This window comes from Anolis carolinensis, chromosome 4, assembly GCF_035594765.1.
Source record: "Anolis carolinensis isolate JA03-04 chromosome 4, rAnoCar3.1.pri, whole genome shotgun sequence".
NCBI classification, from domain to species: Eukaryota; Metazoa; Chordata; class Lepidosauria; order Squamata; family Dactyloidae; genus Anolis; species Anolis carolinensis.
The window spans coordinates 134847371-134870152 of record NC_085844.1 but is presented as its reverse complement, the minus strand read 5'-3'; the positions used below and the strand labels follow the sequence as shown (position 1 = coordinate 134870152).

The window sequence follows — 22782 nt, the reverse complement described above, 5'->3', positions numbered from 1 at the left end:
CTTTTCTGTTGTATTTTATTGTTGTATTGCTGGAACTTTTATTAAGACTTCTTGATGGAAAACATACACTGTGGAGGCTCTTGAAAGTTGAAAATAGAATAAATTTTTTATTTTCTTGAAAACAGGTAAATGATTACTTCAGAGAAGTTCATAAGCGTAATTGGTTACAGATGTTCTTCAGCTTAACTTAGTTGTATGTTTCAGATTTACTTCACTTAGTTTCAAACAGTTCCAACTAACCAATCTATCTATTGGTCACAAAAACCCTTGCTCTATTTGCTGAGAATAGTCATGAGTTCCCCTGGGTTGTTAATTAACTCTGACCTAGAGTCCTTCTATTAACTAGCCCAATAGTGAGAGTCAAGAGATCCAAGCCACCTGACTTAGCCTGTCAGTTTCCACAGCTTTCAGTTCTCTCTCTCACACACACACACTCTCCCAACTCCAAAACCAAACTGCTCTCTTTAAAACCCTCAAACAGAACTCTCTTCTTCAAACCTCCAACCAGAACTCTCTGGAGCTCTTTTTTTTCTGCACTCTAAGACTTGGCTCCTCCTATCTGCTCTGGTTGGCCAGTCCTAAGAATCTCTCTCTAAGCTCCTCCCTGGCATTCCTCAACAAAATGGATGCCTGCCTCACTCACTGTTACCAAGGCTTTATCCCAGGCCTAATAGGTAAGGTTCACTACACTCACACACACCAAAGTTTATAAATACATATTGTAATTTATCTGCTTTAAGAACCAACAGGCACCATCAAAACTTGTAGTAATTCTGTTGAAATTTGTAAGTTGATTTTGGAAGGTTCTCTATAAAATCAGAAATGGTTTTTAAAATAACATTGAGTGTTGGAGTATGCTTTTTTTTTAAAAAATGTATGCAACATGTGCAAACTAACATAACTGGTATCAGAAAATCCTTGAAGTTTGACACTTTCTCCCTCTCTTTCTCAGTCTTCTTACCATTCTCAATCCCTGTTTTTCATAGTGTTATTATCTTAACTTGACAATTTTCCATAGTTTGTCATTTGAGATTGTAATCATTACTGTTAGGTATAATTCCTGACAACAGACAGGAATTTGCAGATTAATGGGAAGCTGTTGAACTATATGATTCTCAATTATCCCTCCTACGCTTTTTAAACTTAGTGACTGCCCTTCCACGCAATGGCTAAAATAAGAGATGAGTGCCAGGCTAGTTTTGTCAACATTAAATCTGCTTTGAACAAATGCTTAGTACCACTAACATTACAACATACTACAGCTTACTGTGTACAGTGTTCCCTCACTACTTCGCAGTTCACTTATTGCTGATTTGCTGTTTTACAGTTTTTCAGTAAACTCTAAAAGAATATTATAAATCATAAAAAATTACAATTTACAGCCTAAGGAAGGAAGGAAGGAAGGAAGGAGAAGCCGAAGGGAGAGAAAAGGAGCCCAAGCGGCAATGGGAGAAGGAGGCGATTTATCAACACACGATTGGTTGATACTTAAAATAGTGTATAACTACTAAAATAATGTATAAATATATAGCATCCCTACTTTGCAGATTTTCACTTATTGCGGGTGGTCCTGGAACCTAACCCCCGCAATAAGTGAGGGAACACTGTATCTTATTTGTTGTGGATCATTTGATACTGAAATGCAAGGCTTCTTAAACTTTTCCCACTCACGACCTCTTTTCACCAGAGACATTTTTTTGCAGCCCTGGGTATATAGGTATAGAAAATAGGTATAAAAATTAAATATTTATTGATAATAAACCAACATTTACTAGGCTTGCTAACCAGGCTGATTTTTTTACAAGACACAACTGAAGCATTTTCTGCAGAGTCCACTGTAAGTTGTTGCTAACAGACTACTGGAAATGTCTAAGTGATGTTCAGAAACATTTTACTGTTGTCAATTTTTTTGGTGACTCCAACAGTTTAAGAAATATATTTGTGCCTTCAAATAATTTGTCATTTCATGTGAACTCCATAAATGCCATACAGCTTGCTTGGGAAATAAATCCTCAGTAGTGGTTTTGCCATTTCCTTCCTCTGAAATATAGCCTACAGTGATTGATATTCCTTGGTGGTGTGCTATCCAAGTACCAACTGGAGCCTCAAAGATCAGACAAGATCTGGTGCATTTAGCATACTTGTATGCCACCATTTAGCAAAACTGGAGCAAAAGTTATCATTTTTCCTGCCAGAACCTGTGACATTCTGCTTTCCATCAATCACTGCTTTATGGGGAATATTTTTACTCTGGAGAGAAAACACTGCAAGCAGTGGAATGGAAATTCCAAGACAAGACAAGACCTGGTCTAAGTGTTCCCCTATCTTGGGAATACTGTTGGAAACTAGTAGGGCTGTGGATCCAGTGGACCTTGTACTCTTCTTGCTACACCCATGCCCCTTTGATCCATTCTCTTTGCAAGTGTTGACCTTCAGAAACCTTCATAGCCTCTGAGAGACCAGGAATGGTATTCAAGATTAGTTTCCTCCCTCTAAGGTGAAAACTTTGTTTACGATCCCAGAGGAAGATTGCCAATCAGTTTTATGGTCTCTGTAGACCAGAGGATTCCAAACTAAAATAATGATTTTATTTGATTCCTAAATCCCAAGGCTGGAAGAAAAGTTTAATAAGCAGTTATGCTGATATTGTGGAGTTGCCTGTGATCAGAGATGCCGAAAGTTTGTAAATGACATTTTGCATATTGGGGTTAGTAAACCTCTGCTTCCTACATTACAGGGTGGATTTTTTAAAGAAAAAAAGGAAAAGTAGGGCTCCTCTGTCACACAATTTTGTAGAAAAACTAGTGTGTTTTTTAAAAGTTGAGGTTTAGATAAATTCCAGGATAGTCTTATGAGCTTTAACCATTTCAATTAAAATGTTATTTGATTCCGTGTTAAACTGATTCTAGTGATTCCTTTTCCAAAACACATCCTACATCATTATCATGCTAAGGACTGCAGGATATGTGCCAGAAAATGGAAATGCAGAGAACCCTTGGTATGGGCAGAGTAAGAAATAATGAGAATGAATTTCAGTGATGAAGTAGAGGTCATTGCACAATCCAATGTATTGAGCAGCTAGATGTAATCTCAACGATATGTATGGAGGATGTGTACAATGTGTGTTGACTTTTTTTGTTAGCACTAAATACACAAATCCTTGTATAATGTGAACTGAATTCTCCTTGGAAGAGCTGTGAAAGCTCAGTTAGATTAATAGCAGTGTCTTGGTGAATGTGACTAAACATGGCACAAACTACTTTTGAATACTATCCAAAGGGAGCTGCCATCTATAGACTAGAACATACTGTGGTCATGGTACATCATGTTTAGTTGAGGCCAGCATTGAAGGACTCTTTTCCTCCTTCCCAACCCCCAGATTTTCCTTATTTCAACCATCTGTACTGCTAGGAGGGTAGGTTTTTAGCCTTCTCTTGAGGAGCCAATTTCCCAACTTCTCCTTTCAAGTTCTTTTAGTAGTTCAATTTCTCTATCAATCATGGGTCAGTTTCTCAAGATATTGTTTAGAACATGTTATTGTTGTTGCTGCTGTTATCTGTATGTTAATAGAATGGTTGATCCAGGCCTTTATGAATGAACTATTTCTCAGGGATATACCTGAGATATACCTCTTTACTCCATATCAATGCAACAAGACAAATATCGTTCTAGTGGAATTTTACTCTTGGAGCCGAGATAATATCTTCTCAGATCTTCATAACATCTCAGTGGCTTTTGATGATATAACCACTAGAGGTTTTAATAACTGCCTTAGTAGCATCTAAAGAGTGGAATCACTTTAAGTGGACCATTTCCAGAAAAAATGATTGATTGCCTGGTAAACAAAACATTTCTGCCTCAATTCTTGTTCAATTATTATCTTACATCTGGCAAATCTTGTTGCACTCTAGTCTTGGAACACCTTTTCACCCAGTACCAAACAGAGTCTGGTAGTTACTAACTACAGCAGTTTATTTACAAAGCTCGTACAAAAGGGAAAAGAGGCATTTCCCAAAAAGCAGTAGAAAAGGTGCTATGAAATAGCAGTAGTTCATATATGCAAAATATCAATAGTCCAATATATCAAGGCACATGAAATCCAAGAAGTCAAGAACATTAGCATAAATCCATAAGCATGAAAACATGAGCTTTTCAAAGGCAAAATTCTATCAGGAACATAGGTAAACACAAGACACTTGCATCATGAGCATGAGAGTTGAAACACCACTTGAATCTATGGCAATGTTGTCTGCTCTGTATCTGGAGATACAAGTAAACTTCACTTAATTTAAGCTCAGGCCTGACCAAGAAGCCATGAGGTCATGCCTTTGAGCCCTGGATCTCAAGGATGTCTCACAGTTTTTTTCTGAATGTCTAATTAATCTATCCTTGACTCCTTCTGTGTGGAGGCCTATTCTGATATAATGGGAAAACTCTCCATCTGCACCTGCAGAAGGCCATGAAGGCCGATTCTCAAGAGAAACTAACTTTTTCCCAGTTGCTAAGGAACGGGCATTTGAATCCCAAACATTCCCAACTCCTCTGCATCTGCCGGCACTTCTCTCTGATCTGCTGCCTGCAAATCACCCTAATCACACACAGACTCGTCAATGGGAAACCCATCATCCCCCTTGTCCTCTGGGGAATCCCCAGCATCTTGCTGCTGAACCCCAACATATCTATTTTCTATGACCACTGATGTTACTGGATGGGGCGCAGTTGGATTGTTATATGTTGAGCAATACCACCTTATTTCAGGCCCGTAGCCAGGATTTTGATTCGGGGGAGGGGGGGGGTCTGAGTGAGAGAGGATCTACCCTAGCAAACCTTTTGTATCGTTATCTCAATACCCCCATTCATATGGGATATATTGAGCATGGTGATCAGATCATGATATGAGTAAACATAACAGTTTAAATAATAAATGTAAGGCCTTCTCGCGGACCACCCTGACTACATGGCTGCCTTATTTATAACTTACATATTCCCCCAAATGTATTTATACAAAACCTGATCCTTAAGGTTGTTGATGCTGTAATATTGCAGTGCTTATTTCTTCTCTGTTCTAATTCAAAATCACTGAACACAATTTTAAACTAAAATCTGGATGCAGTAGCCTAGTATAGAAACACTCATACACTGAATACTGTTTGTCAAGTAAATCTGAAAAGCCCAGCCACAAGCGGGTCTCCTCGGTCCATGTTTCAAAGCAGAAATTCTCAAAATATTCACAGTGAAGGGTCTGGCTGAATCTGAATCCTGAGTTTGTATTACCTAGGGGGGAAATTCCCTCTCAATTTTTCCAGCATTCAAAGTTTCTTTTAGTTTTTTGAAGAAATGTCCACCATTGGAGCATTTACTATATCAAGGTACCATCAGAGCTGCAGATTTTTCCCTCTTTCATTTAGTGAGGTATTGCCATGAAAATCGGCCAGTTGTTGCCAGAATTTGCTACTCTGTTCTTTAAAAAGTATTTGAACACCAGATCTCTGTATGATACCATATTTGTTTGCACAACACTATCTTTTAAATCTTTTTGAAATGAATGGGATATATAGGGGAAAAAAACTGTTTCTCTTGCAGTTCACTGTTCAGCCTCAAAGTGCCACTGTTGGCCAGACTGATAGGCAGAGAGAGGATAGAGATGCACAGATGCTTTTTACACAGCTGTAATTCCAAGACATGATGCACAGATCAGGAAATTGAAGAGCACAGAGAAGGAGCACTCTTAAGAGAATATGAAAACTGTTTCAGTTTGTTGAAATTAAGAAGAAAGGTACTTTATTCTACCTCACTGAAGTTGCCATCATCCTCATGAGCTTTTGACCTGATCATAACAAGCTGAGTGAAGGAAGCATCTTACTTCTGTGGGAGCCAGATGGAGAGTAACAGGGCACTCACAAGGCAAGTACTGCTTCTCTCACTATTGTCTTTTTCCTGTCTGACTGCCACAGACCCAATTCATTATTCCATCCCTGAGGAGATGGCAAAGGGTTCCATTGTGGGGAACCTTGCCAAGGATTTGGGACTGAGTGCCAGAGAGCTAAGATATCGTAAATTAAATATTGTATCTCTGGCTGAAATGCAGTATTTCAGTATAAATGCAGACACTGGCAACCTCTGTGTAAAGGACAGAATTGACCGAGAGGGAATATGTAGTAAAAATCCATTCTGCTCTATTAATTTAGAAATTGTGGCAGAAAACCCTGGAAATGTGTTCCATATAACAGTGGCAATCCAAGATGTTAATGATAATGCACCCCAATTCATCGATAGCAATATTAACTTGGAGATAATTGAATCCACTTTGCCTGGCACCAGATTTCTCCTTGGGAAAGCTCAAGATCCTGATATTGGGGTAAATTCTCTCCAGAACTACCAGCTGAGCTCCAATCAATACTTCACATTGGAAGTTAAGGAGAGAAAAGATGGAAATAAATATGCAGAAATTGTGCTTCAAAAGCCACTTGATCGGGAAAGTGAGCGCTCACTTCACTTCATTCTTATGGCCCTGGATGGTGGTGAGACCATTAAAACTGGGACAGCTCAGGTATGGATTAATGTCACAGATGCCAATGACAACCCACCTATTTTCATCCAAGATGTCTACAAGTTCAGTTTGCATGAAAGTACTCCTGTTGGATCCTTTGTATTCCAAGTTACTGCCTCTGATAAAGATGAGGGTACAAATGCTCAAATCAGATACCAGTTCAGCAACACACTATCAACAGCCCGACAGAAATTTAGGTTGGATCCTGTCAATGGCACAGTAACTCTTATGGAGGCACTTGACTTTGAAGACATGGAAGAATTTAGTATGACAGTTACAGCAAAAGATGGAGGTGGTTTAATGGCACACTGCAATATTGAAATAAGTGTTCTTGATGAAAATGATAATGCACCAAAAGTGACATTTGCCTCTATGTTTAACCCAATTTCTGAGGATTCTCTCCCTGGAACTTTAATTGCTGTGATCAATGTAAATGACAAAGATACTGGTGATAATGGAAAAGTGACTTGCTATTTAAAAGATGTTTTGCCATTCAAAATTCTTCCCTCATCTAACAACTATTACAAGCTCCTGTCTGATGGCCCCTTAGACAGAGAAAAGACTCCTGAGTATAAGATCACAATCACAGCCACAGATAAAGGAACCCCTCCTCTTTCCACACATGAAACTATCTCCCTGCAGATCTCGGATATTAATGACAATGCCCCTGCTTTTGAGAAATCTTCCTTTAGGGTCTATGTGCCAGAAAATAAGCCTTCTGGTGCCTCCATTTTTACTGTTAAAGCTTCCGATCCAGATGTGGGTTCAAATGCACGGATCACGTATTCTGTCCTTAGCAGCAATATCCAGGAGCTCCCCATCTCTTCCTATATCTCCATTAACTCTGAGACTGGCACCATCTATTCCCAGCGATCCTTTGACTATGAAGAATTCAGAGAGTTCCAGCTTCAGGTGAAGGCCCAAGATGGAGGATCTTCCTCTCTCAGCAGCAATGCCACAGTCAGGGTGTTTATTTTGGACCAAAATGATAACACACCTCGTATTTTGTCCCCTTCCCCAGAAGCCAAGGGATCCACCTTGTTTGAGATGGTGCCTCGTTCCGCTGAGGAAGATTATCTAGTCACCAAGATAGTGGCAGTGGATGCTGATTCTGGACACAATGCCTGGCTCTCCTACCATCTGGTCCAAGCCACAGAGCCAGCACTTTTCTCCATTGGATCTCATACCGGGGAGATCAGGACAGCCAGGGCCTTTATGGAGAAAGATGCTGTGAAACAGAGGCTTGTGGTTGTGGTGAAGGACAATGGACAGCCTTCTCTCTCAGCCACTGTCACCCTGAACCTGGTGTTTGCAGAGAACTTCCAGGAGGCACTTCCAGAAATGAAAAACCAATCAAGGGACATAGAGACCCAAGATGATCTCCAGTTCTACCTAGTGCTGGCCTTAGCTGTGATCTCCTTCTTATTCCTCTTGACAGTGATTCTGGCCATTACGATGAAAGTCCGGAAATCTGGGAATCCTCAATTCCTGCAGTGCTTTGGACCTGTTCCTCATTCAAAAGCAGGGGCCATCTTTCCCCCTAATTTTGAAGATGGGACTTTGCCTTATTCCTATCAGCTGTGCCTCTCCTCAGAGTCCCAGAGAAATGAATTCACCTTCCTGGCACCTAAATTTCCGCTGGCAGACAATCTTCTTTGTAGTGACAAATCTGAAGGTAGTGGAGGAAATTTCAATTCTCAGATGGAAATTGTCGAAAAGGTAGGCTTCCTTTGTAAAAATTTTGCATTGTCAACATTTAATTAGTATAACAAATATTTAAATCCTTGTTTTATATATCAGGTGTCCATGTCATTTATATTTTCAGACTTTAATTCATTGGAAATAAATTATACGTGTGTCTTTGTGCCTTCAAGTCACTTTTCAATTTATGGCAACCTTATTCATTTTGTAGAGTTTTCTTCAGCAAAAAAATACTAGTTCACAGTCTCCCTTCCATGTACTGGCCAGGGTTGATCCTGCATGGCTTCCAAGTTCATATGGGATCTGTTGCCTTTAGGGTATTTAGACCCATGGAAATAAATAGATCTTTTATTTAATCTCGAATCAAATAGATTGGGTCTTCTTAATGTGAATTCCCCTACATTGTACTCAACATAACATGTTAAGTGTTTGTGTTACAGCTAGTAACTTCTAACGAATGGGGTTATGTATTTCTGTGATCAAGCAAAGCTTTGCTTCTTGAGATTGGAAGTTTAGTGCAATGAAACAGATGAGCCACAGACTCATGTAACATACATATACCATGACACACTTGGAACTTTTTATTGGAGAGCCCCATTTGTTAGTACGCATTTTATAGCAAAAGGAATACCAGAGTTCCAGCCTATAGGAAACCAGTCCTTTGGATGTGGACAATCCTTCCCATATCATTCAGCTTCAGAAAATACTTATCAACTGCTGGATGTGTGTGTACATTGATTATGGGTTTGCTAAGTAGCATTTTATTCTTTCGCTACTGTCATCATCGCCATCCATTTCATGGAACAATGATGCTGAGTTGGCACATAGTAATGTATATTTTTTTCGTTATATTTCTTGTAATAAAGCACAATTATTCATTTTCAGTTTTTAGCATCAGAACCAACATAATAAATACCATGGAGCAATTCATTGTAAATTATCCAGATCTTCTTGCAAAGTATAATAGCCAGCAGGAGCTGTCCCACAGAATTATGCTGAAAGACTAGGTTGCTTTCCCCCTAGTGCAGTGGTTCTCAACCTGTGGGTCCCCAGATGTTTTGGCCTTCAACTCCCAGAAATCCTAACAGCTGGTAAACTGTCTGAGATTTCTGGGAGTTGTAGGCTAACACACCTGGGGACCCACAGGTTGAGAACCACTGTCTTAATGGGAAAGAAAGCACCATGGTCTTGTGCGAGAATCACAGATTGAAAAAAAAGGGAGATAGGGACCCACCTTGCCTGATGCAACTGTCTGCTCTGAAGGAAAAGTTACACTACTGATAGATAGCTGACAAATATCTGTTGTACCTTCCTATTTTCCCTTGCACTTGTCAAATAAGTCTATCTGAAAAGTTGAATAGTAATATCAAATTGAGCTGAATTTTCTCACTTCATCTGCTTAAAACATACACAAACCTTAATTGTTCCTAATTTTCCCTACATTGGTCAAACTGTCCACAACTCCTTCTTTGCAAAAGATCAGCAAACAATTAATCCAAATTCAAGGCCATCATCTGTATGCCTTCAGTATACAATCCCAAATAATGAATCAATCATGTTGTAACTATGAAAGCCAGACAACTATGGCTCTTATTTCAATCTTTTTGTAAAAGTGAAGGCCGTGGTGATGGAGATGGTGGTGTTGCATAAGATACTCTGTTAGCAAGTGATAACACTAAAATATGTAGCTCTAAGATAGAATTTATGCAAACACCCAGTGTTTTTAAAAATTGGTGTGGAATATGGAGAGGTTTGGATATTTCCAATATAATATTTTAAATGATTAGAAGTGCTTTATAAAATGCGTTGAAAAAGATTTTAATCAAAAATTTGTTGAGGTAAAGGTAAAGGTTTCCCCTGATGTTAAGTCCAGTCATGTCTGATTCTGGGGGTTGGTGCTCATCTCCATTTCTAAGCCGAAGAGCCGGCGTTGTCCGTAGACACCTCCAAGGTCATGTGGCCGGCATGACTGCATGGAGCGCCGTTACCTTCTCGCCGGAGCGGTACCTATTGATCTACTCACATTGGCATGTTTTCGAACTGCTAGGTTGGCAGAAGCTGGAGCTAACAGCGGCGGCTCACGCCGCTCCCAGGGTTTGAACCTGGGACCTTTCGGTCTGCAAGTTCAGCAGCTCAGTGCTTTAACACACTGCGCCACCGGGGCTCTGTTGAGAATGATAACCATTGTCTATTCCTCAGTCTGCATGGATGGGTGGATGGGTGGATGGGGCAGAAAGCTGGTTTTGCCATTGACATTTTAGAGGTGAAGAGGAGTAAAAACGGATAAAGTAGAATGAAGCTGTGCTGTTATTCATGTGGCTTCCTGTGAATCCATTGTAGTTTTGGCTTTGGTTTTCATTCAATTGCTGTTATATTTGCCAACTTTATTTTCAAATTGTTAATTTATTCTAGAAAATCAATCCCCTTGATCTACCTGGTATACTCAGTTCTGTTCAATTCTACTTTTAATGGTTGCTTGTCACTCTTTTCATTTTCTTGATTTTTTTTAAAAAAAATCTTCTCTTCCTTTGTAAATAGTTCCTATGACATGGCAGTTTGATTTTTATTATATACTTTGAACACACTTTGATTAGGCCATTTTCATAAGTGGTGGAGTATCCTATTATAGAGTATACATTACTGTACTTCCGTTTTTAGAGGCAGCATCGAAACAGTGAAACTACCCGCATTATGATCCTGACCTCTTTGTAATGGCACATACCTAAAATCTCTTAATAAAAATGAGTTACTATAAATACACTTTATTGAGTGCAGCAGAACCCCACAAAGCTTATTACGTTTCTTTTTTTCTGTGTTGCCAATGGTTTTTAGTGCTTATGAATATGGATTTCACTGTCGTAAACTGAAAGGATTCATAAAGTAAGCATAAGTTGTTTATCTCATTTTAGAATATGTGTGTATGAAGTTCCAAAAGTATGTGACAGGATGTGACTACCATCCAAAGCTCTGTATCTCCACATTAACAGAAAACTAATTTGATGACTTTCCCTCTTGTCATTCCAAATATTTTATCTCTTATTCAGTATGTCATACTATGATAGGCTTTGAGGGAAACCAAAAGATCTCTTATGCCGTAAATTGTATTGTAGGACGCATTCAGACTACACAATTGTACCACTTTCATACCACGATCATACCCCACAGAATTTTACAATTTGTAGCTCTGTGAGGCATTGAAATTCTCTTGAATAGAACTCCATTACACATGGTATTACACACCCGCGGGTTGTATGTTGTATGTATGTCTATGTGTTAAATGTTTTGATAAGGCTGATGGGCTAATCAATAAAACGTGATTTGATTTGATTTGACATGGTATTGCAGTACTATAATTGTGTAATGTGAAAGAAACCTGTTGTGTAGTCTATATTTAAAGCAGTCTTGGTAGAAAAATAAAGATTATTATTATTATTACTACTACTACTACCACTACTACTAAAGTCATCCATAACTTTTTCATGAAAACGTTTATTCCATGGCTACATTTTTCCTGTGTGTAGACAGTTTCTTGTAATGTTCATCATAAATCTATGATTACGATGAATTAAGTGGCTAAGTAAATGAATGCTTCTTTTGTCTAAAAAAGTCCCTAGATTTTGTCCCAAACTTGATAGGCTTGAGAAGGATTTTTTCTGAAACTCGTAATGCCTTATAACTATTATTGTTGATGGTAGTGGGCTAGAGCATAATTAATCTGGCCTAGTATGAGGTTTGAACATATTACCCTTGGTCAGTAGCTGATACTGAATTTTCTTCTTTTACTTTAAGAATGGGTGTAAGACAATAGGAAGTGAGAGAACATCTACTCCTAGGAAAGGAATCATAGAATCATAGAGTTGGAAGAGACCTCATGGGCCATCCAGTCCAACCCCCTGCCACTAAGCAGGAAGATGATATTCAAATCACCCCCAACAGAAGGAAATCCAGTCCTGAAAAAGAGGTATCATGGAAAAAAGGTGCCTCTGCTGAAGCTTTATCCTTGTTTCCACAACAGCCCACAATTTTCAAATTCCAATTCTCACAGGGACAGAAAGTGAGGTGAAATCTTTGGAACAGGGGCACAGATGGCAAAAAAAACCATTACAGGAGTGTTAGTCCTTTCCTATGCTATCAACAATATTGAAAATTAGCCTGGGTTACACTTAAAAATGTACCTGTCCCAACGTGCATACAAATTCAACTTAAGAACAAACCTACAGAACCTATATTCTTCATAACCCAGGGACTGTCTGTACTTCTCAGTATTTGGAAACTGAATCTGCACCTCATCTCCATCATTTATTATATAAGCTAATAAAAATACCATGATCATGTCTTTTCTACAATGTATATTCAAAAACCTTTAGAATTTAGGTAGCTCTTCTGGTACAATTTCATTCCTATTACATTTAAATTCCAGTACAATCTCTTTATCCATGGATTCAATATCCATGATTTCACTTACCCACTCTCAAAACCATATCCCACCTGGAATTGTTTGTGGGTCTCTCTAAGTCCACCAGTGCAATTTCTATAATATGCTTCCAGTACAAGTATACAAGCATTCGCTGAGTTATAAACATCTGAAATCTACCCCTTGGAAGGCAAACTCACTCCTGAAAGAGTTATCATTGGGGGGGGGGGGGGAGGTGTTTTCACTGAAGCTTTTGCACCAATCCTTGTTTCCACAACAGGCCAATAATTATCACAGGGACAGAAGGTGAGGTGAAAACTTCTGAACAGGGGCACAGAAAGCAAAACAAACACCACAGGAAGCATAGAATAGTAGAGTTGGAAGAGACCTCATGGGCCATCCAGTCCAACCCCCTGCCAAGTAGCAGGAAATCGCGTTCAAAGCACCCCCAACAGATGGCCATCCAGCCTCTGCTTAAAAGCCTCCAAAGAAGGAGCCTCCACCACAGTCCCGGGAGAGAGTTCCACTGCCGAACAGCTCTCACAGTGAGAAAGTTCTTCCTGATGTTCAGGTGGAATCTCCTTTCCTGTAGTTTGAAGCCGTTGTTCTGCGTCCTAGTCTCCAGGGCAGCAGAAAACAAGCTTGCTCCCTCCTCCCTATGACTTCCCATCACGTATTTGTACATGGCTATCATGTCTCCTCTCAGCCTTCTCTTCTGCAGGCTAAACATGCCCAGTTCTTTAAGCCGCTCCTCATAGGGCTTGTTCTCCAGACCCTTGATCATTTTAGTTGCCCTCCTCTGGACGCTTTCCAGCTTGTCAACATCTCCCTTCAACTGCAGTGCCCAGAATTGGACACAGTATTCCAGGTCTGACCAAGGCAGAATAGAGGGGGAGCATGACTTCACTGGATCTAGATGCTATACCCCTATTTATGCAGGCCAGAATCCCGTTGGCTTTTTTAGCAGCCGCATCACATTGTAGACTCATGTTTAACTTGTCGTCCACGAGGACTCCAAGGTCTTTTTCACACGTACTGCTGTCGAGCCAGGTGTCCCTCATTTTGTATCTTTGCATTCCATTTTTTCTGCTGAAGTGAAGTATCTTGCATTTGTCCCTGTTGTACTTCATTTTGTTAGTTTCGGCCCATCTCTCTAGTCTGTCAATATCATTTTGAATTCTGCTCCTGACTTCTGGAGTGTTAGCTATCCCTCCCAATTTGGTGTCATCTGCAAACTTGATGATTGTGCCTTCTAACCCTTCATCTAAGTCATTAATAAAGATGTTGAACAAAACCGGGCCCAGGACGGAGCCTTGCGGCACTCCACTCGTGACTTCTTTCCAAGATGAAGAAGCACCCTTTGGTGAGCACCCTTTGGGTTCGTCCGCTTAGCCAATTACAGATCCACCTAACCGTAGTTTTGTCTAGCCCACATTTTACTAGTTTGTTTGCCAGAAGGTCGTGGGGGACTTTGTCGATTTCGTTACTGAAATCCAGGTACGCTACGTCCACAGCACTCCCTGTATCGACCCAACTTGTAACTCTATTGAAAAAAGAGATCAGATTAGTCTGGCATGACTTGTTTATGGTAAATCTTGTTGGCTATTAGCAATGACTGCATTCGTTTCTAAATGTTCGCAGACCACTTCTTTAATGATCTTTTCCAGAATCTTGCCTGGTATTGACGTGAGGCTGACTGAACGGTAATTGTTTGGGCTGTTCATTTTTCCCTTCTTGAAGATAGGGACCACATTTGCCCTCCTCCAATCTGCTGGGACTTCTCCTGTTTTCCAAGAACTCTCGAAGATAATTGCCAGTGGTGCTGAAATAACTTCCGCTAGTTCTTTCAATACTCTTGGATGTAGCTGATCTGGCCCTGGGGACTTGAATTCGTTTAGAGAGGCCAGGTGTTCCTGGACAACTTGTTTCCCTATTTGGGTTTGGATTTCCCTGAATCCTTCATCCATTTCATGTTGAAGGTGGTTTTCTTTTTGTGAGAAGACCGAGGCAAAAAAGGCATTAAGTAGTTCTGCCTTTTCCCTGTCCCTTGTCACGATCACCCCATCTTCTCCTCGCAGAGGCCCTATCGCCTCCTTGTTCTTCCTTTTTCTACCAACGTAAGCAAAGAAGCCCTTTTTGTTGTTTTTTATGTCCCTAGCAAGCCTGAGCTCATTTTGCGCTTTAGCCTTGTGAACCTTTTCCCTACAGGAGGTGGCTATACGTTTGAATTCTTCTTTGGTGATTTCTCCCCTTTTCCACTTCTTGTGCATGTCCCTTTTGAGTCTTAGCCCGGTTAGAAGTTCTTTGGACATCCATTCTGGCTTCTTCGCACTTGTCTTATTTTTTTTTTCTTTGTTGGCACTGTTTGCATTTGCGCCTTGAGTATTTCACTTTTTAAAAACTCCCACCCATCCTTAACTTACAATCCCTTAACAGGGATTATTAACCTTTCGTGTGTGTGTGTGTGTGTGTGTGTGTGTGTGTATGACTGGGGTTACACTCAAAAATATACCTGTTATAAATTACGAACAAATTCAACGTACGAACAAACCTACAGACGATGTCCTGTTCATAACTGGGGACTGCCTGTAGTCAAAATATAGGGTTTACTATTATCAATTCATTGAGTATATATTTCTCTGAAGATGAGATTCAGTATTCTGCTTTGAATTTTATCAGTGAATATTTTCATACCATAGAAGGAACAAATGATCAATATGGTTAAGCAGATAAATGCCTGATACGTTTTGAGATTAAAGTTGGGATACCCACAAAGTCAAAGCAGAAATCACTAATATCAGTAATGGTAATTCTCCAATTTTCCAGTAAAGGGAAAAATCAGCAACAAATAATAGAATCCTAAGTTTTTCTACTGTGGTATTCATGATCCTAGTTGTGCACAAGTTCACAAAAATTCAGCACCAATAGCTATTTTTCTCAAATGACAATAGATAGTAATTTACAGGCAAGGTAAGTGCTAGGAAAAAACGTTTGGATCATTGGGTTGGTGTATGTTTTCCGGGCTGTATGGCCATGTTCCAGAAGTATTCTCTCCTGACGTTTCACCCACATCTATGGCAGGCATCCTCAAAGGAGAATACTTCTGGAACATGGTCCTACAGCCTGGAAAACATACAACAACCCTGTGATCCTGGCCATGAAAGCCTTCGACAACACGTTTGGATCATTCACATGCAGATGTACTTCACCTGAGGTCCTTAGCATATGGGAAAAAGATACCATGGGAACCAGTACAATGCCTGTTAACCTTATTGTCCTTGTTGCTAAAGACAGTCTACTTGTTCAGCCAATGAAACTATAAACAGAGCACTGGGACAATAAATTTTATATGACCATTGAAAGTCACTGATTGAGCAAAGGAATCATCCAAGAAATGAGATATTTTTTCCTAAAACTGAAGAGGTTCCCAAATATTTTTCCTGTATTCAGACATAGCACTTTATGATATGGACATTCAAGTCATTGATAGAGAAAAGCTATTGAATAATGTCCAACACTCAATAATTTCACTCATCAGTCAGTCTCTGGGCATTTTTCTGCAGGAACTGCAATACAGTGAACCCTTGATATCGCCTGAGATTTGATTCCAGGGCCCACTATTTTTTTTGCAGTATTTATATTCCACCCTTCTCACCCTGAAGGGGACTCAGGGAGGATCACATTGCACACATATAAGGCAAACATTCAATGCCATAACATAGAACAGAGACAGAGACAAACGCAGGCATGGGCTGGCCTCGAACTCATAACATCTTGGATACTAAAATCTGTGAATGATTAAGTCCCGTTATATACAGTGATGTAGCAAAATTGTGTCCATTATATACAATATCAAAATCAAGGTTTGCTTTTTTAGAATAAAATAAAAAATAAAAAAATAAAAAATTACAGTATTTTTGAAATATTTTCAATCTGTGGATGGTAGAGTCTGTGAATATGGGAAGCCTACTTTTAAATATGAGGCTGAAGATTCAGCAGAGAATCTGTACGTCCATAGATGTGGGCTAAATGTCAGGAGAGAATGCTTCTGGAACATGGCCATACACCCTAGAAAATTCACAGCAACCCAATTTGTAAGTCATTTTTTCATTCTAACAATTGCATCTTCAACTAATGAAATAATTCAGCATAATAGTGTAATAAGAGTTTTAAGCAGTGAGGAGAAAGGTTCCTACAGCATCACCATGTAGCATGGGATTTCCTCACTTTTTACTATAATTACTATCCCCATCTTGATTTTTGACACTAGTGATACTCCTTCCTCCTCACAGTCATCTCATGATCTTTACATTGTTGGAAATAATCAAAGACATTCTCAACTCTCTTATTATCAAAGCAAACAGTCCACCTACAGAATGCCAATAACCTATCTCATTTTGATGACCAGATGAATGGCTCCCTCCTCTTCTCCTATCTCTCAGCTGATCTATATCTTAATATTTTATTATGAAGAACATGAGAACCTAAGGTAGTTAGGTGGTAGTGGTGGTGTAGGCAGATCCTGGACAAAATGCCCAGCTCAACTGCAAGGTGATTAGAGCTTCGGAGCCAAGGCACTTCACACTGAAGATATCAGGTCAGCTTGGTTCTTTCTTGAGAAGAACCTCATCAAGCAAAGTCTGGTGGCTTTATTCAAAGTTTGTGAACAGCCATCTCAATCCTGTTCACTATGGTGCTGGCTGACAGTATTTCAGACATACTACCTGATCTACACATTATCTCAGCTCCCACAGATTCTCAATCAGATCTCACCTGCTGCCTGATGATTGCAATAGGTCTTCTGTCTTGCCTCTTTTTTAACCTTTCTCCTTATACCTGAACTTAGATATCTAAAGTAGAAAAATGCTCCTTGCAGTTAATGAGTATGAATGGAGTAACAGCTTTCATTTGTCTGTCGTTATTTTCACTTATCATGGCTAGAGGAAGAACAATGTCTTATACAGAGTCCAATCAACAGACATAGGACTCCACCAAGTTTTATTTCTAAAGCCAAATCTCATTAGGGTATTGCTTAGAGAATTCAAACCTATATTCTTTGGTTTATGATTTAGACATCACATCTAAGCTGGACTTAAATAAGATTAACTAATGTTAGGGAAATGCTTTGGTCTAGGACACATTAACATCCTCTGGTATCCTGTATTTATCTTCAGTTAATTGGTGGATATAGTAGGAAATTTAATTCCTTTTTTAGAAAACTGTCCCATTGATCTGTTGAGCTCATATGAAAGAATCCACAACTTTTGGGAGAAGTGGTTTAGGATGTTGTCCATTACTATTTATTTCATTAAAATTGAGTTCTTATATTGTAACATTGCAAGGTAGCTATAAAGTGAAAGTGAAAATGTAAGGAAGAGAATAATGTCTGGTTCAGACAAAGCAAAATATTACATCTTCCAAGTATTTTTTCTTTGAGAAAATAATATATGAGTGATATTTGTGGGGGGCATTTTAGAGCAGGAGTGTTGAGGAAAGAAAGGACTCTCAATACTGTAATAATCATCCAATTTAATCTAGCATCTATCTGAAATGTATATATAAATTTCATATTATTATTAGTTGTAAGGTAGAAATTTTAACATGATGTATGCGAAAATACTTGGTGCTGGGATACACAGAAAAAAGGTAAAAGAAAATAGAGGCAATGCCTCCAGTTAATTAACAGAGCCAGTTTCTTGCAGTTCTCCAGTTGCGGCTCACAGTGCCGCTGTTGGCCAATGAGGAAATCAGAGAGGGACTAGGGATCCACACGCTCCCTGCTGTTGGATTGCTCCACATCAGCTGCAAATCAGTGAAGCGGACTGTCTGCTGTAGCGAAAAAGAAGAAAGCAGTATGATATAGGAAAATTAAGAAGAAAGAGAGTGTCCTAGATTGCTGAGTTCTTTGGAAAATTTAATCTCATTTGCTGAGGAAAGCAAGGAGAAAAATGAAGGCAGAAGTGGAAACTATTAAACCATTCAGAAGGTACAGTTTACTTCTCTTCTTAATATCTTTTTTCTGCTGGGTCACTTCAGAGCCAGTTCATTATTCCATTCCCGAGGAGATGGCAAAGGGATCTTTGGTGGGAAACCTTGCCAAGGATTTGGGACTCAGTCTCAGAGAACTGAGGAACAGAAACCTGCACATCCTTTCTGAAGGTAAAACATATTTCACTATCAATGGAGAGAATGGAAATTTATATGTCAATGACAGATTAGATCGTGAAGAAATATGTGGAAAGAACACACACTGCCTGATACATTTTGAAGCTGTGGTTGAAAATCCTTTGAATATTTTCCATATAAGTGTAGGAATCCAGGACATTAATGATAATACCCCACAATTCTTAAAGGGCAATATCAGGCTTGAAATTATTGAATCCACATTACCAGGTACTAGATTTCCTATTGGAAAAGCTGAAGATCCTGACATAGGAAAGAACTGTCTCCAGAATTATGAATTAAGCTCAAACCAGTTTTTCATATTGGAGGTAAAAAATAGTCATGTTGAACATAAATATGCAGAACTGGTGCTACAGAAATCACTTGATCGTGAAAGTGAGCACTCCCTCCAATTGATCCTTACAGCTCTGGATGGAGGTGAACCCCCCAAAACTGGGACTGCTCACATATGGATTAATGTTACTGATGCAAATGACAATCCACCTATCTTCAAAGAAGAAGTGTATAAGGTCAGTATTGTTGAAAGTGTTCCTATTGGATCCCTTCTGCTCCAAGTTTCAGCCTTAGACAAAGATGATGGTGTAAATGCTCAAATTGAATATCATTTCAGTAGCATATCAACAACAGCCCAACAGAAATTCAGACTAGACCCACACAGCGGAAAAATTGCCATTAAGGAAAATCTTGATTTTGAGGAAACTGATGCATATACAATGTCAGTGGAAGCAAGAGATGGAGGAGGTTTAGTGGCTCACTGCAAAATTGATGTAACAATACAAGATGTGAATGACAATGTCCCTGAAATGAATATTGCTTCTTTGTCTAATCCAATTCCTGAATATTCTGTTCCTGGAACAGTAATTGCCCTTATCAATGTAAAGGATAGAGATTCTGGAGAAAATGGGGAAATCCTATGTTCCTTACAAGGTAACTGGCCTTTTAAAATGGTGTCCTCCTCTAACAATTATTACAAGCTCGTCACGGATGGCCTCTTGGACAGAGAGAGAAAACCAGAATATAACATCACAATTATTGTCACTGACAAAGGCACCCCACCTCTTTCCTCAAACAAAACCATCTCTCTCCAGATTTCAGATATCAATGACAATTCTCCTACCTTTGAAGAAAAGGCCTACAACATTTTTGTGCCAGAAAACTATCCTTCAGGAGCCTCCATTTTCACAATCAAAGCCTCTGACCCAGATCTGGACCGTAATGCACACGTTACTTACTCCATCTTCAACAGCAAAATTGAGGATCTACCTCTCTCCTCTTTTGTCTCCATTAACTCTGAGACTGGAACAATCTATGCACAGCGTTCCTTTGACTATGAGCAGTTCAGGCAGTTCCAGATTCAAGTGAAGGCCCAGGATGGTGGGTCTCCTCCTCTCAGTAGCAACACCTCTGTGTCGGTTTTTATTTTGGATGAGAATGACAATAGTCCTCGGGTACTTTATCCTTTGCCACCCCCTGATGGTTCAGCTTTGTTTGAGGTAGTTCCTCACTCAGCTGAGCCAGGCTATCTAGTGACCAAAGTGGTGGCAGTGGATGCTGATGCAGGACACAATGCTTGGCTCTCATACCAACTGCTTCAAGCCAGTGAACCCGCACTGTTCACTATTGGTTCCCGCACTGGAGAGATCAGGACATCACGGGTCCTTGTGGAGAAAGATGTTGTGAAACACAAACTGGTCATCATGGTTAAAGACAATGGAAAGTCTCCACTCTCAGCCACAGTGATACTGAACCTTGTGGTTGCCGAGAACTTCCAAGAGGCACTTCCAGAAATGAGTAACCGATCTGGCGACTCTGAGCAGCAGTCTGAGATCCAGTTTTACTTGGTGCTGGCTTTAGCTTTGATTTCATTTTTCTTCCTACTCTCAGTCATTCTGGTTATTGTAATGAAACTTCGGCAGTCCCGGAATCCCAAATTATTCCAGTGTTTTGACCCTAACACGTTTTCTAAGACACATGTTGTATTTCCACCTAACTATGAAGAAGGAACTTTGCCTTATTCCTACCAACTCTGTTTATCCTCTGCATTGAAGAGAGATGACATCTCTTTACCAAAACCCAATATTCAGGTTGCAGAAAACTTGCTTGATGGCGATAACTCTCAGCTGGTACTTGTGGATAGCAACTGTGAGAATTTCAGTTCAGAAATGGAAGTTGGTGAGAAGGTAAGCTTTGCATTCAAAACCAGTGGCATTGCATCATACATTTTCTAGTTAGTGATATGGTAAACAATAACTTTGAAAGCAGTTGGTCTTATACTTAGGCACTTCTTTTCTTAGGCTAGAGGGTCCAGCATCTAGGCTTGCCTGAAAATCATGTCACTGATCATAGAATCATAGAGTTGGAAGAGATCTCACGGGCCATCCAGCCCAACCCCCTGCAAGAAGCAGGAAAATCTAATTCAAAGCACCCCTGACAGATGGCCATCCAGCCTCTGCTTAAAAGCCTCCAAAGAAGGAGCCTCCACCATACTCCACATGATTGGCCACATGCATCCTTGAATCCTGGAGGCTGATACTTAAGTTCTAAAATTCACTTGGTTACTATCTTCTCATTATGAAAGTAATCTAGTTACATTACCCTAGCCATTGAACAAACTGAATTTCTCTGGTTTCATTGAGCAAGCCAGAAATAGAGAGTCAGGAGAATCTTTCAGAAGGAGGAAGGCAATTGGTGCAATCTGTACTCATCCTTCTCCTCAAAAGAGCACATTGTCAGCCTTGTATTTTTAAAAAAGCATTATTTTTCAAGATGTACTTACAAAGTTCCACAGTTACAGAGAAATAATTTAATAGGAAAACAGCTCACAACTGTAGGCCTTTATACATTGGATAACGCTAATTTTTTTTAAAAAAGTGCTGCTCAGACCTTACTTCCCCTCCTTCAGCAGATCTGGAAGTTGAAAGGTGGCGTCAAGAAGAACGGATGTTGACCTGGTTCCGAAGCCAGAAGCCAATATTACTAGGGTAACCAGGTCCAAATAAAAGATTATATTACATGGAAACGCCAACAAGTAAAAATATAGTAGTATGTGCATTTTGTGAAAAAATCTAGAATATAGGCAGCCCCCAAGTTATGAACAAAATAGGTTCTGTAGGATTGTTTTTAAGTTGAATTTGTATGTAAGTCAGAACAGGTACATTTTTAAGTGTAACAACAGCCAAGTTTTGGATAGCATAGGAAAAGCTTAACACCCCTGTGGTGTTCGTCTTGCTGTCTGTGTTCCTGTTCAGAAAATTTCAACTCACTTTTTGTTCCTGTGATTATTGGATTTTGAAAAAAATTGGCTTGTTGTGGAAACAAGGATTGATGATAAAGGTTCAGTGTAGACACATTTTCCCCATGATAACTCTTTCAGGAGTGAATTTCCTTTCCTAGGGGTAGGTTTCTCTCACGTCCTGTTGTCTCACCCCCATTCTTAACTATGTGTTGTTTGTAAGTTGGATGTTTGTAACTCGGAGACCTCCTGGATAAGGTGGGAATTGATGCTGGCAGGTCAATTAGAGCATTGCATCATATACCTCAAAAGTGAGCCTGATGCTACAGTGATGTGAGGACACTCTTATGTTGTTTTACTCCAGGCTCTTGGTTATGTATAATGTCTATTTAATGGTAGTAGGAGAGACCCTTTACATTGTATGTCAGAAATAAGACAGGATTTAAAGACATCAAGGCCCTTTGCTTAAATTTGTTCAATTGTATCTCCCTGAGTTTCTAAAATGGTTTTAATGTGACATGGAGATCAAGTATTCAGATTCTTTAAAAGTTCACTGAGTAAACCCAAAATAGCATGCAAGCAAGCACCATGTTGAATTTTAGTCACACTATTTTCTATGCAACACCCCAGGAGCAGAAATATGGAAGTTGACTGTAACAACTTCTTAAGGAAAGAAAATACTTTCCCATGTGTGAAGTATTC

General features: G+C 39.5%; 1 protein-coding gene across 34 annotated transcripts in view; it reads left to right on the top strand.

Moving 5' to 3' along the window:
- The window catches only part of LOC100562425 (protocadherin gamma-B4), a 378208-nt gene that overhangs the window by 273505 nt on the left and 81921 nt on the right, over positions 1-22782 (top strand). The window contains exon 1 of one of the 34 annotated variants that reach the window (XM_062979492.1): positions 5584-8269. The exons of the other annotated variants lie outside the window; for them this stretch is intronic. Coding sequence (XP_062835562.1) covers positions 5879-8269 — 2391 coding nt within the window. The 5' untranslated portion in view covers positions 5584-5878. Of the gene's footprint in view, positions 1-5583; positions 8270-22782 lie in introns of those variants that run through there. 34 annotated transcript variants of the gene reach the window in all.